At 32.0% G+C, this 14718-nt stretch overlaps 1 protein-coding gene across 2 annotated transcripts in view; it reads left to right on the top strand.

Annotated features, from left to right (window-relative positions):
• The window catches only part of CSMD3 (CUB and Sushi multiple domains 3), a 1270863-nt gene that overhangs the window by 661820 nt on the left and 594325 nt on the right, over nt 1–14718 (top strand). For both annotated transcript variants that reach the window (XM_047842282.1, XM_047842281.1), the window contains one exon: nt 12234–12337. In XM_047842282.1, coding sequence (XP_047698238.1) covers nt 12234–12337 — 104 coding nt within the window. The remainder of the gene's footprint in view (nt 1–12233; nt 12338–14718) is intronic.

Genomic DNA, 14718 nt, shown 5'->3' with positions numbered 1-14718 from the left:
ATGTCATGTTCTTTCCTCCCCTGTCACCGACCACCTCTATCACCCTCCGTCTCCATGCTTTATTTTTCGTTACAGCACTTCATAATACTTACGAGTATTTGAAGATTTTATATGATATCATTAGCTAATACTTTCCTATCTGTTGTGTATTTCTCCAAAGAAGGGAAGAAAGTCTGTCTCTATCCCCAGCACAAGGATAGAATGTGGTAAAAAATGGGTTCTAAATAGATAGTTATAGAATGAATTAAATAAATTAAGAGGTTTTAGGTAGAAGACTTACATTATCTGATTTGTGTTTCAATGTAACTTCCAAAATTTAAATTAGAGGCTTATTAATTGAAGTGCGGTTCTCAAAACAGGAAAGAATAATATAACTACCTCTCCTCACTTTTATCCCAGCCACTTCCCACAAAGATGTTCGTTAGTGGACCAGGAATCTTTCTCCTTGGATAGCTGTGGCAAGCAATGGATTCAGGGTCAAATAATTCTTGTTCTACCCTAACTTCTTGGGCTTCTACCTAAATTGCTTACTTGGGAAGATAATTTGGGAGGTAAGCAAGATTTCCCATAGATATTAACTAGTAAAACTGCATTAATCAATGACTACAAGAAATAAACAGAAGTTCACAACAAAGGCTATGAATTGAGAAGCTAATATCAGGCATGCTTCCTCTTTGGTGTCATATGAAAAAATAATAAGAATAAACTGAGGTCAAGAATTAAAACACACTCTGCGGTTCACTATATATATATATATATATATATATATATATATACACACACACACACACACATATATGTATATATACACACATATATATATGTATATACATATACGTATATATATGTATATATATCGTATCTGATTTTTCACTAGCATGTTTGTGTATCTAATAACTTTGAACGAATATAATTTTTAAATAAAGCTTTAAGTCAAATATCATCTGTAAAATTAGATACAGATAGAGAAATGGAGAGATAGAAATAGCCCTTCTTACAAAATTCATTTTAATGAGCCTCATTTATATTTATTGTCAAAAAATTTTCTGTATGTACAACCTAACATACATTTGTGATGAATATCTTCCTAAAACAAGTAACATTATTTGCAAGTATTTTCTTCAAAATTTATAAGTTGAAGTTGATAATTTATATGCATTATGAAATTTATATCCTCCAGTAGCTAAGCATAAATAAATGACAGAAAAGAACCAACAATTTTGTATGTTGTGTTATAGATTTAATATCTGATGCATTTTTTCATTTTTATGTAGCTTTTTCCCTTCGGTGAAACATTTGTAGTGCCATATTTAATCTGTCATTGTTACATACCAGTAAACCCCTAAAGGGGAAGAACAGTGTAGAGATACAAAAGACAGAAAAAAATAAAACAAAGCTGAAGCTTTTATCATTCCATCAATATCTTCCTGCGTCTCCAGACTCCCTCCACCCCCTGTCCCTAAAATATGAGTCCTTGTAAGAACTGAAACTATTAACTGATGCTGGCGGCAAAGTGGAGGAAACTAAAGAATTCCCCAGGCTGGCACTTCTCATTTTTGAATGCTCTAGTCCAGAGTCTTAGAATGTATCTTCTGCAATGAAATATCCAAGTATAATACTACAATGTATAATCTTTCTAGAATATGAGTGATTAACACTTTCTTCTAAAATGAGATTACTTTGAAATGAATACATGTTGGCTTCACATGTATCATATTTAAGACTTTTATATCTTACAATGTTTATCTGGTTCACAAATTTCAAGTGTATTTACCTTTGTATATTTATTTTTTACAATGATAAGTAAATTCAAATGAATACTAAATAGTTATTGAACATTAATTTCCCATATACCACATAATACTTATCATATACAATACATATTACAAAAACAGCCAAATTTTAGAATTATTCTAAAATACATTTTTTCAAACAAATGCTCTGCATATTCTGCTTTATTTAAATTAAACTTTATACCCAATACAATTTGATTAAATAGTCCTGTGAAACAGATTTTTGTGTGGGCTTTTGAATAGCACTTTTTTTTTCCTTTAAGTTTGTTATCTTTTTTCAGGAGTCTCTATACCCAACATGGGGCTCGAACTCATGACCTGAAATCAAGTGTCACATGCTCTTCTGACTAAGCCAGCCAGGCGTCACATTGAATAGTGTTTTCATATGTAGAAATAGAGGAAAGGGGAAAAATTACTATAATTATTTTTATTTGGGATAAAGAAATCCAGATTGAGTCTATTCTCAACACCTACTTTTATACCAAAGTTTGGGTCTTGATCTAATTCTGCCCTGCTCTTCTTCAAATTCAGATTGTTTCTGCTACCAAAGAGAGCAAATGAAAAGCAATTAGCACCCTGTCAACTCTCTACCCAAAATTCATTGTTTGCTGCTCCACATTTAGAAGATAAAATTCGAAGTCCTCAACATGATGGGAGCCCTACCTCCATCTTTAGCCTTCCTTCTCATTGGTTCCTGTTTTACAGTTGGCAATACAGAAACAAGAGTATTTTTTCCCCATTGTGACATTTTTCTGCTCTCCCCTAGAAAGTTCTTACCCAATTCTCATCTTTTCTTTACTTTGCACTCCCTGGGGATTTCCTCTTTGAGAACTCTTTTCACTTTTCTTTCCAGTTGGATTGGATGGTTCTCCTCTCTGCTCCCATGTGATCCTCTGTGTCCATATCCCAAAGCACATAAGATAGGATATGGTATTCATCTTGTTTGTGTCTTGTCTCCCCAATGGACTGTGATTGCCAAGATCTAGAAGTATATGAAAAAAGAAATGCTTTAATTAGATGTCAAATTGACTATGTAACTTTGCATGCATACCTTAAACTTAAACTTTTTATATTTTATACTTATGCATATATTATGCATTCTGGATTTCCTCATCTGGTAGCAAAAGCACTTATTAATATCACAGTATTATTGCAATTGTAATTCTGAAACAAACATAATGTAGAAAAAGCTACTTCCAGGAAAGATAAATTTCTAGTAGCATAGAGTTTGGGGAAGGCACTCTTCTCTTTGAATTGTAGTAGGATTTTCAAAAAAAAGAACTTCATTTTCAAGATCCATGATGAACAGATGTGAACATCTATTTTATGATGATTAGCTTATCACAGCTAATAATAACTGCCATCTATGAGGGTCTATTCTGTATCAAGCACAGTATGTTTTTTACAAACCTTGTTTAAAGTAATGCTTACTTAAACTTAGGAAGTGAATTATGAACACTCTTTTATAGATATCGGAGACTTTCCCCAAATAACATAGCATTCTGTGAGAGAGATGAGATTTAAACTCTAGGCATTGCCTGTACTCTTAGCTGTATAGCCCTGTCTCGCTAATGAGTATAGCTTGGTATTAATATCAAAGCATCATTAATTTTTTTAATTTAAACATCATTGAAGATTCATTTGAATGCTATGCTGATTATATTGGTATAAAATGTTTTATACAATGGTCAGCAACTAGAGAAATATTGAGAAATTTCATCAAGTTTCAGATTTATTTTGATGCAAAGACAATGCAGACTTTATCATGGAAGATAAAATAGCTGATACCAATCTATGCTTCCTATACTCTGTTCCCAAGGAATTGACATAATATTTGTTAGCTCTTAGGTTTCAGAAATTATCCCCTCTTGCCATCACTATTTAAGACATGAGGGATATAGCTGACATCAAAGAACATATTTAAAAATTGTGTTATTATACATCAGGTATTTGGCAGACAGTTTCTTCTAAATTGCAGACTTTTACTGTGCAAATGAAAAATACTGTGATGTTTAAGCACATGGTTGTGGTATTAGGCCAACCTGCTTGTGAATTTTGGGAGGATTTTTTCTATTGGATGCTGCTTCTCTAGGACTTCAGTGTCATTCTTTATTGTAACCACTATTGCCTCTACACCTGGATGTTTCTATTGCTTTTGCCACCCTCTCCAGAATAGCTGGGAAAGCTTAGATCTCATGTCTGTACTCTAAACCAATTAGTGATAGAGAATATAATATCTAATTTTATTGTGGACTATGCTGTGCTTCCTACCATGATTTCTAATTCTTTAAATACAAGGTGGATATTTAGGTGCTGAGTGGCCAAACTAATGTGCAAATATATACTACATAAACTTTTAGGATTAAAATAAAGCAATACATATGTGGTACTAAGCCTAGTGACTCCCACCATATAAATATTTGCTCTTTTTTTTTAATTTCATAGGTAACAGATATAAAGTTTATAATTTAGTGAGAATTCCACATGACTTCATGAGATGCAATAATATAGAAGTTATTGTTTTAAATCTCTATGAATGATACAGAGAATAAAAATTATGAGACATAAGTTATATACCATTTCTGTCAAAGTACCTTATGAAAACCCATGTATTAAGCCTTATAGGAAATGGATCTACTAGGGGTTTAATATTTAATGCTGTTTACAGAGTTCTCACTTTTGGAAAGCAATGTTAAAATGCATGAGATTATTCTTAATCAACTACATGAGTAGCTTAAATGTTTTTAACATAACTCTCAATAGGCAGCACTTTGTAAGCCATTTGGAATCATTACAAATGGAAGTCAAGAGAGTGATTTATTTGGTTAAAAGAAATCAAGACAATTATGATCATTTCTATGTTTTAGGGGCATATTTTACTATCACACCTTTTTTTTTTTCAGCAGTCCCATTAGTTAAATGCAGCTTTCTCTTCCCACCCACAAATAATTAAGAACAAATAAGAGAGGCAAATGTATGACATTTCTTTCTACAAATATACATGGTATTCTTTTAATTTCCCTACTAAATGTTTCAGCCCTACTACCAACTAAACATGTACAGAATACATTCATGTTGCATTGATGAGTATTTGTTGATTTTTTTATTAACTTTTCATTTCATTTCCTCATTAAAAACAAAGGGATAAAAAATGGCTGTTTGGTCAACTCCATAGTAAAGGAGAATCCAAAAAAAATATATATATATTACTTCAGACTTCTGATGGGACTTACTACATTCTGATGTAAACAGAGTTTGTTGTTGTTGTTGTTGTTGTTGTTTTCATAATATTTTTATACCTTCTATTTTTTTTTCTTTTGGAAATATTTCAATGTATTATTTTTGAGTTTTACTATAATGTTTTATTTATATTAATGTCTCTAGTTGAGGCAAAATTAGTTTTTATTTTTTTAATGTATAGATTTTACTACTAAAGGACTATCCTATAATATTTAAACTAAGTCTACATGAATCGAATTAAAATGAATGTGTTTTACAAATTCAATCAGACTATTCCAGCTTCCCAGTGATTGAGTGTCATTGAAACTCTTCAGGAATTTCAAGTGTCTAAAATTTCAAGTGACAGCTCAGTGGTTAAGTGCTTATCTGAAAGTATATGGACTAGTTAGTAATTAGTTCATCACTTAATTTAAAATGAAGTAGGATTCTCATTGTTACATATATACATCCATGAATCTCAGTTACAATTTAGGCAAAATAAAATCTGCCATTAAATGGGTGTCCAAATCCTTTAGCACATGATTATACAATAATGACTATCAGGGGTTTGGCATATAATTAGCAATCAAACAATCAGTCATTTATTAGATACCTAATTTGTCTCTAGTAGCCAATTAGGCTTTTAAAGCCATAAAAAGGGGGCATTTCCTAATTTGAAATATGTTGTGAAATGGTTTGGGGTAAAGTGGATCATGGGATTTCTTATTTTGATAGGATGACAGATAAAGTACTCTGGGAGGTCCTCCTACTGAAAAAACAAGGAATGCATTTTTCAGTGCATTTCTGGTTTACAAAAGAAAGTATGTATATATATATATATATATATATATATATATATATATATATATACACACACACACACACACACACACACACACAGATACCATACAAATGCATATAAATATGCATATAAAAACACAAACACACATAATGGCATAATGAAAAGAACATGAGCTGGAATAAAAATAGGAGATGAAATGGGAAGAAAGCTTGGTTTTCTTTGGAGCAGAATGCAATAAATCTCTGGAATGAGAAGACTAAGGCCGGGGACTAGTCTCCTTGGATCAATAGGATCAATAGGTAAATAACCTAAACTTGAAATTTAACAGTTAGTTAAAACCCTCAGAGGATGTAAAAATGGCACCAGCCTGGTAGTAACTCTTGGATCCAATTAGCATAAAATGAATAAAATTATACCCAATTTAGGGCCTCAGGATTCTCAAAGCTTAAACTCAAATAAATATGGTTTTACTATTAAATATAACTAAATACGTAGAAGAAGCAAGCTACTATGAATGAGTCACTAGAAATAACAAACAGAAGTATTTTTGGGAAATGAGGGCATTTGAAAGCGCTCCAGTATATGGCAGAATTTAGAAAGTTACATGCACGTGCAGGACAAGGCATATGTTCAGAAAAGACCCTAAGCTTTCACCACTGGCTGATCTATCAACTCAGTGTTAAGCAGCAAGTGAAGGTTAAGGCAGAACTGTAAATGGTCTGGCTAAGTACTAAAGGAATGTTCCAGCACTGAGCCCATCCTCAAAGACTGGAGGAGGAGTTGCTATGGTCTGAAAATTTGTGTCCCATCAAAATTCATGTATTGAAATTTTAATGCCCAATATGATGATATTACGAGGTGGGGCTTTGGGAAGTGCTTAGGTCTGCAGGATGGAGCCATCATGAAGGGATCAGTGCTGTTATAATAAAAGATACCTCATCGTTCCTAAGACCTTCTGTCTTACCAGGTTACAGAAGAAAAAAAAATTTTTTTCCACGTATGAGGAAGCTTAGTCTCACCAGATGCTGAATCTGCCAGCATCTTGATCATAGACTTCCAGCATCAAGAACTGTGATAAATAAATTTCTGTTGTTTATAAGCTATCCAGCATATGGTATTTTGTTAAAACAGCCCAAACATACTAAAATTATTATTTTTAAGGCACCTGTATTTAAAAACTTCCAGGCAAAATATTTATGAATACAAGTTAAGCTTTCAACAATCAAGAACAGCAAACCCTGGAGAAGAGAGAGAATCTGATTTCCAAAATTACTGCATTATAATACTCAAATATCCACTTTTCAGCAACAACAGAATAATCACAAAGCATACAAACAAGAAGGAAAGTATGACCACTCAAAGGAACAAAATAAATTGACAGAAACTGTCCCTAAAGAAGTTCCATCATTGAACTTCTTAAACAAAGATTTATAATAACTACATTAATTCTGCTCAAAGAGCATGGACAAAGAATTAAAGGGAACCACAAAATGATATATGAATAAAATGAGAATATCAATAAGGAGATATACATTATAAAAATAATTCAAATAGAAATATTGAGACTTTACCATAAAATAACTGAAATAAAAGACTAGAAGTTCAATAGCAGATTTGATTAGGTAGAAGACAAAGTTAGTAAACTTGAAGATAAGACAATTGAAATTACCAAGTCTGAAGAATAAAAGGAAAATAATTAAAAAAGAATGAAAACAAAATGAAAGGACATAAGAAACCTGTAGGATATGAACAAGTGGGCCAACAAATGTATTAAAAAAGGCCTAAAAGGAGAAGATAGAGAAAGGTACACAAGGAATATTTCAAGAAATAATGGTCAAAATGTCCCCAAATTTGAGAAATACATAAATCAACACAACCAAGAAGCTCAACAAGCTCCAAGATAAACTCCAAGAGTTCCATAGCTGGACACATCATAATCAAATTGCTGAAAGGTATAGACACAGAAAATCTTAAAAGCATTAGGAAAGAAGTCACTGATCATGTGCAAGAAATACTAAATATATTAACAGCTGATTTTTAATAAGAAAAAGACATGTAATTCAGAAAGCAGTAGGATGACATATTCACAGGGTGAAAGAACAGAGAGGTCAAGCAGGAATTTTATAGCTGTCAAAACTGTCCTTGAAGATTGAAGGTGAAATCAAGATATTCCCAGATAAATAAAAGCTAAAGAACTCAGAAATAAGTCCTCACATCTATGATCAATTAATTTGACATAGGTACCAAGACCATTCAATGAGGAAAGAATTATTGCTTCAACAAATGGAAAGAATTATTGCTTCAACAAATGGTGCTGGAAACATTGAATAGCCACATATAAAATAATGAAATTGGATCTTTACTTGTACTATATAGAAAACTAACTCAAAATAGATCAAAGACCTCTGTTTGAAGACTTAAACTATAAAATTCCTAGAAGGAAACAGACAGGAAAATTTGCCAAATAGATTTGACAATGTTTCCTTAAATTTGACGCTAAAAGCATAATCAACAAAACAACAAAAGATAAATTGTATTTTGTTACATTAAAAACTTTTGGGCAGCAAAGAACACTATCATAAAAGTGAAAAGGCATGCACACAATGGGAGAAATTATTTTTAAATTATAACTGTTAAGAAACTAATGTTGAGAATGTATAAAGAGGTTTTACAACTCAGCAACAATAAAACAACCTAATTAAAATGGGTAAAAAACTTGAATAGCCAGTTACCCAAAGAAGATATACAAATGGCCAATAAATACGTGAAAAGATGTTGAACATCATTAATTATTAGATAAATGCAACCAAGCCACAAGTAGATGCTGCTTCACACCTACTGGGATGACTATAATCAAAAGAAAAATTAACAACTAGTGAGAATGTGGAAAAATTGGAACTCTTGTGTGTGTGCTGGTGGGAATTTAAAATGTGGGACTCTGAGAAACAGTTTGGCAGTTTCTCAAAAAAACTAAACATAGAATTAATATATGACCCAGAATTCCACTCCTAAGGATATACCCCAAATAATTGAAAACAAAGATTCAATATTTACTCGTGTACCAATCTTCATAGCATCAGTGTTCACAATAACCAAAAGATAGACATATCTCAAGTGTCAGTGAACAGAGTAATGGTCAAAAAAAAAAAGAAAGAAAACTATTTACATACGATGGAATATTATTCAGCCATAAGAAAGAAACAAATTTGCTACAATATGGATGAATGTCAAAGACCTTATGCTAAGTGAAATAAACCAGATACAGAAAGACAAATATTGTGTAATGCTACTTACAAAAAATACTTCTAATGGGCAAATTTGTAGAGACAGAAAGTATGTTAGAAGTTACCAGGGGCTGGGGAAAAGAGAAAATGGTTGAAAATTGGTGTGATGAAAAACCTTTGGAAACAGACAGTGGTTAATGGTTGCACAACATCATGAACATAATGTCACCAAAATGTACTCTTAAAAAAATGGTTAAAAGCACAAATTTCCTTTTATATATATTATCATAATAAAAAATAATAAACAAAAATAGAGAAAACACATTTAAATAGAAATGGAACAGGACAAAAGTACAGGCTTAGCATAGACAGAAAGTAAATAACCATAGGAAAGTGAATTTGAAATTTTTCTCTGTATTGAAATGTTTCTTTGAAAAATTAAACTTACTTAAATTGACTCAAGGTGGAAAAAAAAAGAAAAACCCTGAAAGCCTGAATAATTCTAAAACCAAAAAATAATTAGGCCAGCAGCAAAAGCTTAACTACTATTCCCCCAAAAGAGGCTTAGATTTGTGTATAAGATAGTTCTACTCAACATTCTAAAAGTTGATTATTCTCAAAACTTAGAGAAGCTCTTCCATAATAGAAATGAAAGTGTACATGTCACTTTATTTGATATCAGTAAAATTTTGATACTCAACTAGCAAGTAAAATCAGAGAATAAAACCTCCTTGCCTTCACAAAGTATATTTACCTCAATAATATTCTTAATGGTGAAACATTAGAAGCGCGCCCTTTCAGATGAGGTACATTTTAATGAGACCAACTATAGCCTATTCTATCCGACATTGTACCAGAGATTGAAGGCAGTTCAGATAAAAGAAACAAAGAATAAACAAGAATCAAAATTGTTGCTTACAGAAGACATGCTTGTTATATACCAAACAAAAAAATAATTTACAAGTAATAAATAACAGGGAAAAATAATAAAGTCTTATCAAGTTGCCTAAATATGAGCTCAGTGAAGAAAAGTATTTCTATATACAAACAACAAATGTTTTGTATATTTTTTACATACAAAATAACAAAAGATGTTTTCAAAATGTGTATAGAAAAATGGAGTATGTGACTCATAAGATAGAGTCTTATTTTATAGTAAAAACAGTTAAGCCAATTTATGTTGCTTCCGGGACATGCAAACTGACTGAAAGAATAGAATCTGGAGCTCCCAAACCAACACCCTCATATGTAGACTCTTGATATATGGCAGAGTCTGCCATGCAGATCACTGGGGAAAAGAGGTCTATTTATTCAATTAAAATTATTAAGACAACTGTTTTTCATTTTGCAGTTAAAAAATGAAGGTAATGCTGTGCTGGTTTTCTATTATTATTGCATATGTACCTACTTCATACTTTTTATGGAAGTTAGTTTCCCCAAAATAAAGATTTGAAGAAAACATCTTTGTGACATTGGATCATAGGGAATGCAAAAATACTACTTATAAAATAAGAGATTAAAATTCCTACTGTAGTAAATTAGTAATTTCTTCTTATCCTCATATGCTCACTTCAGTGTGTCTTAAATATTGTTCTTTTCTATGTGTGCTATAAAGGAAACATGTTAGGAATCACTGACATAAGGAATTACCGCAATCAGTAACAAGCAGTTCAAGTGAAAATAGCCAAAATACAAAGAGTCATGTCACAGAAAAGGAAACATAAATGATAAATATATAAAAATGTATACAATTTAATTACTAATGAATAAAACACAAAAGATCACTTTTAAATTCTCTAGATTGATAGAAATAATGTAACTTTAATGTACATGAATTGTGAGCATTTAAATTGGTAAAATAATTTTGAAAAACCTTATGGTACAGTATTATGAAATTGAATTTTTGCTTTGTTATTACCCAGAAATTACACTTCTAAGCATATAACCTAGAGATAGATTTTGAACCAGAAATTGTTTAATAGTGTTCATAACCATGTCTGCTTATAATAGCAAAAAAATGAAAAGCAACCTAAATCTCTCTTGACAGGCAATTATTAATTGAGAATATTCATATATAACTCAGTGGACAGCAGGAAACACTCAGGGAAACATATTTTTTTTAACTACAGCCATGTAAAATGTATAATTGAATGTTTTTATATATTCTATATTTAGATTTGAACAAAAACAATTGCTTTAGTCAATGCTAATATAAAATCATTTAAAAAATCAAGAGATAGGCATAATCAAAAAAACTTTTTTTGTTATAAAGTTTAAAAAAACAATATAAAATCTCTCATTTTTTAGAATTTCCTTTTAGGATACCAAAGTAACAAATAGTTATGAAAATTATTAGAGAGATGTCTTTTTCATTTATTCTTTAGTAAAATTGGTAACCTTGGGCATTCATCTTTTTTAATCTGGTAATGAATAATATTTTATTATTAATTATTTCTTCCTCAAGGCATGATTGTATATAGGACGGTATTTAAGTAATTTCTTCCTGCACTTATTCTTAATTGTTATTATTTAATATTAGGTTCCTGATTTAATAATTGCAATTTTATTAAATACGAATTTTTGTATAGATGTGTAAACAATGTATGAATGCATGAGTATATTTTAGTAAAAAGTAATAACTAAATTACTTGTTGTGGTATAATTTGCTCCCAGTTTTTTAGAATGTCGTAATGTATTTGAGGGATTCTGTTACCAAAGGATACACAAAAATAAATCTGATACCTTTAAATCTGGTGATCTAGATTCAAATTTAGCTCTAACATTTTTTAAGCTTTACTATTTAATGGAAATAGCACACTCTGTGTTTTTTCATGTTAGGTTTATAAAAATATATGCAAATGTATGGAAAACCACTCTCCACCTACATGTACTTTTTATAAAGCCTTCTCAAAGTAGATTTGCATTAATCATGCTTCAAATAAGAATGTTCTATAAACAGAAGCCATGCCATTCCATTGAAAAATTATTACAGAAGGTACAATACAGCAAATAAAAATCATGGAAATTGTAATGACTGAACTTTAGGAAGAGTCTAACATGATTAACTGCCATGATAATTTTTTATGGATACATATAGTAAGTCTAATACGCATTTTAAATGTCCTCTTGTCATTGCTTTCTGTTTTTATTAAATAGTGCAACATTTTTGAAAGATTTGTTTCTGTTTATTTCTAGGTTATACAGATAAATTTTGAAGAATTCGATCTGGAGATTGGCTATGATACCCTGACAATTGGTGATGGGGGTGAAGTTGGAGACCCCAGGACAGTGCTCCAAGTGTAAGTACTCGACATTTCATTCTTGACTTTGCCTATCAGGTCCTTATTAAATTTTACCCTTTTTTGGTCCCTACCACTGCTAACAACAGAAGAAGCATAGTAACTTGGTTATTATAATCAACCTATGTATAGTATTTTTATTAGTTCTTCTTGAGTGAGGTTTAAGGTACCTGATTGAAACCAATTTTTTTTTTTTTTTAGAATTCATTGCCAGACAGTGACCTGTAAGAAATGGAGGCTTATAGTAAAATTGCAGAAGTGGTTGATTAGACCTAATTTTGGAAAATATCCTTGCCACTACTGAACTTAATAATGGATTGAAAAAATAAGTATAAAATGGATCCCAGAGGACTCTGATACTTGTACTGAACACTGATGTGTGCTGTTCTTATTAGCCATAAAAACAAACCTAGCCATCGAGATTTAAGTTTAGAGTTTTACAGTGGTTTAACACTTGAAGTAGTTAGCAATAAACCACTCTCAGAGTTGAAATAGGTAAAATAGACCAAATATGGTTCTTAATCTGGGCTAAAATAATGATCATATATTGAAACAAAGGAAACATTAGGAACTTACTTATTGCCCAATCCTTAGGCTTTTCATTACAATAATCTACCTCTGATAGTGGCATGAAAAATGTTGGAGCTGGGGGAGCATGTTTTCTCTTCTGTGAACCTCAAAATCTTAGGGTACACTTTCTCTCAGAATTCTTTTCATAACTGTTGATTTCCAGTTCAGGCTTTACCAACCCAATGGATTTCCCTACACCATCAAATCAAAGTTCACACTGAGTATTTCATCTCCAGTGGGAATAAAAATTAAAGCTTCATTCTGTGAGCATTACCTTTTAGACTGTTCAATCAATAAATCTAAATTGGTCCCCAATGAGGGAGAGCTAGGAGAGAGAAAGAAAAAAAATGCATCATGTTTAAGTAACTCTAAGACTACGAGACTAACGTGTGTGAATGCGCCCGCGCGCGCACAGACACACATTATTCAGATGCAGATCTTTTTGTAATGATATATATGTAATGTTTTTACAAAACTCAAAAGAAATAGGGCAATAACTTTACTGTACATGTTTACATACCGAGAGGGAAAAAAAACACACACACACACAACTCTTATTTTAAATATAGTCATACATTATCTTAAAAAAAAAAAAGAACTCTTCTTGGGGCGCCTGGGTGGCTCAGTCAGTTAAGCGACCAACTTGTCTCAAGTCATGATCTTGCAATTCGTGAGTTCGAGCTCCATGTCAGGCTTTGTGCTGACAACTCAGAGCCTGCAGCCTGCTTCAGGTTCTGTGTCTCCCTCTCTGTCTGCCTTTCCCCTGCTCTCATTCTGTCTCTGGCTCTCTCAAAAATAAATAAACATTAAATAAATACACATTAACTCCTCCTTAATCAAAAGAACTTCTGTATAAATCCAGAACCCTATTCTAGGTGGTGGAAGGAGAGAGGGTTGCACCTTTGTTTCCTGACCCCTCCATGTGAACATGCTTCTCCTACCTTCATACACTCCACTGCTGCCTCTGCCACTCTCCTTAATTCCTTAATTTTCTGCAAACCTACTTTTTAGAGAATTTTGAACCCACTCTGATTTGACCTCAATTGCCTCAAAAAAGAAAAAAAACCTAAAATTCTGTTAGTGGTTTTGCTGTCCATTTCAAAATTCTCCTTGTCAAGGGTGCATGATGTCCTTATTTCCTTTTACATTGGAAGACAGGGGTGGAGATATTTTAAAATGAATTTTAAAAGGCCTGTATTGAATGAATCAAATATCAGATGAAGTACGAAGCATGGGGTAATTAAGTGGGGAAAAAAAAGGCTTAGAATTGGATTTTGGAAGAAGGCAATCCCAAAATTAGCTGGACAACAAAAAACCCTGTAGAGGACAAATGTGCGGAAGGGAAGTGCCTTTATAATCCAAGTAGAGTCCAATGCAGTTAGCTGTATGTTACAGACTAAGATAAATTTCCTTCTGCTGCTAGTAGGAAAAAGAAGAAAAGGTTACACTGTTTCCTCTTCTCACATTCCTGTCAGAGTTGGATTAGATCAGAAGCTCCTTTGAACTCTAAGACTCTATAATAATAGAATTTACTGGATTTGTATCCACCAGAGAAGCTGATATAAATTTGAGTGAACCTGAAGCATATTTCTCAAGGAAATTAGCTTTCCCAACTTTAGGACCACCCATTTGGGCATTTGCAGGGCCCAAAGTAAGAATGCAATTGCAAACTCACATATCAAATGTCTAAATATTAAAAGGTGTAAATCAAGCTACTTACCTTAAATACAATATATTCCATCCTCCTACCTTGATAAATACACTTTGGAATTGTGTGATTTTCCTTGCTGGGACATGAAGTCATGGGCAAA

Source organism: Prionailurus viverrinus, chromosome F2, assembly GCF_022837055.1.
Source record: "Prionailurus viverrinus isolate Anna chromosome F2, UM_Priviv_1.0, whole genome shotgun sequence".
Taxonomy (NCBI): Eukaryota; Metazoa; Chordata; class Mammalia; order Carnivora; family Felidae; genus Prionailurus; species Prionailurus viverrinus.
This window is presented reverse-complemented; position numbering and strand designations above follow the sequence as displayed.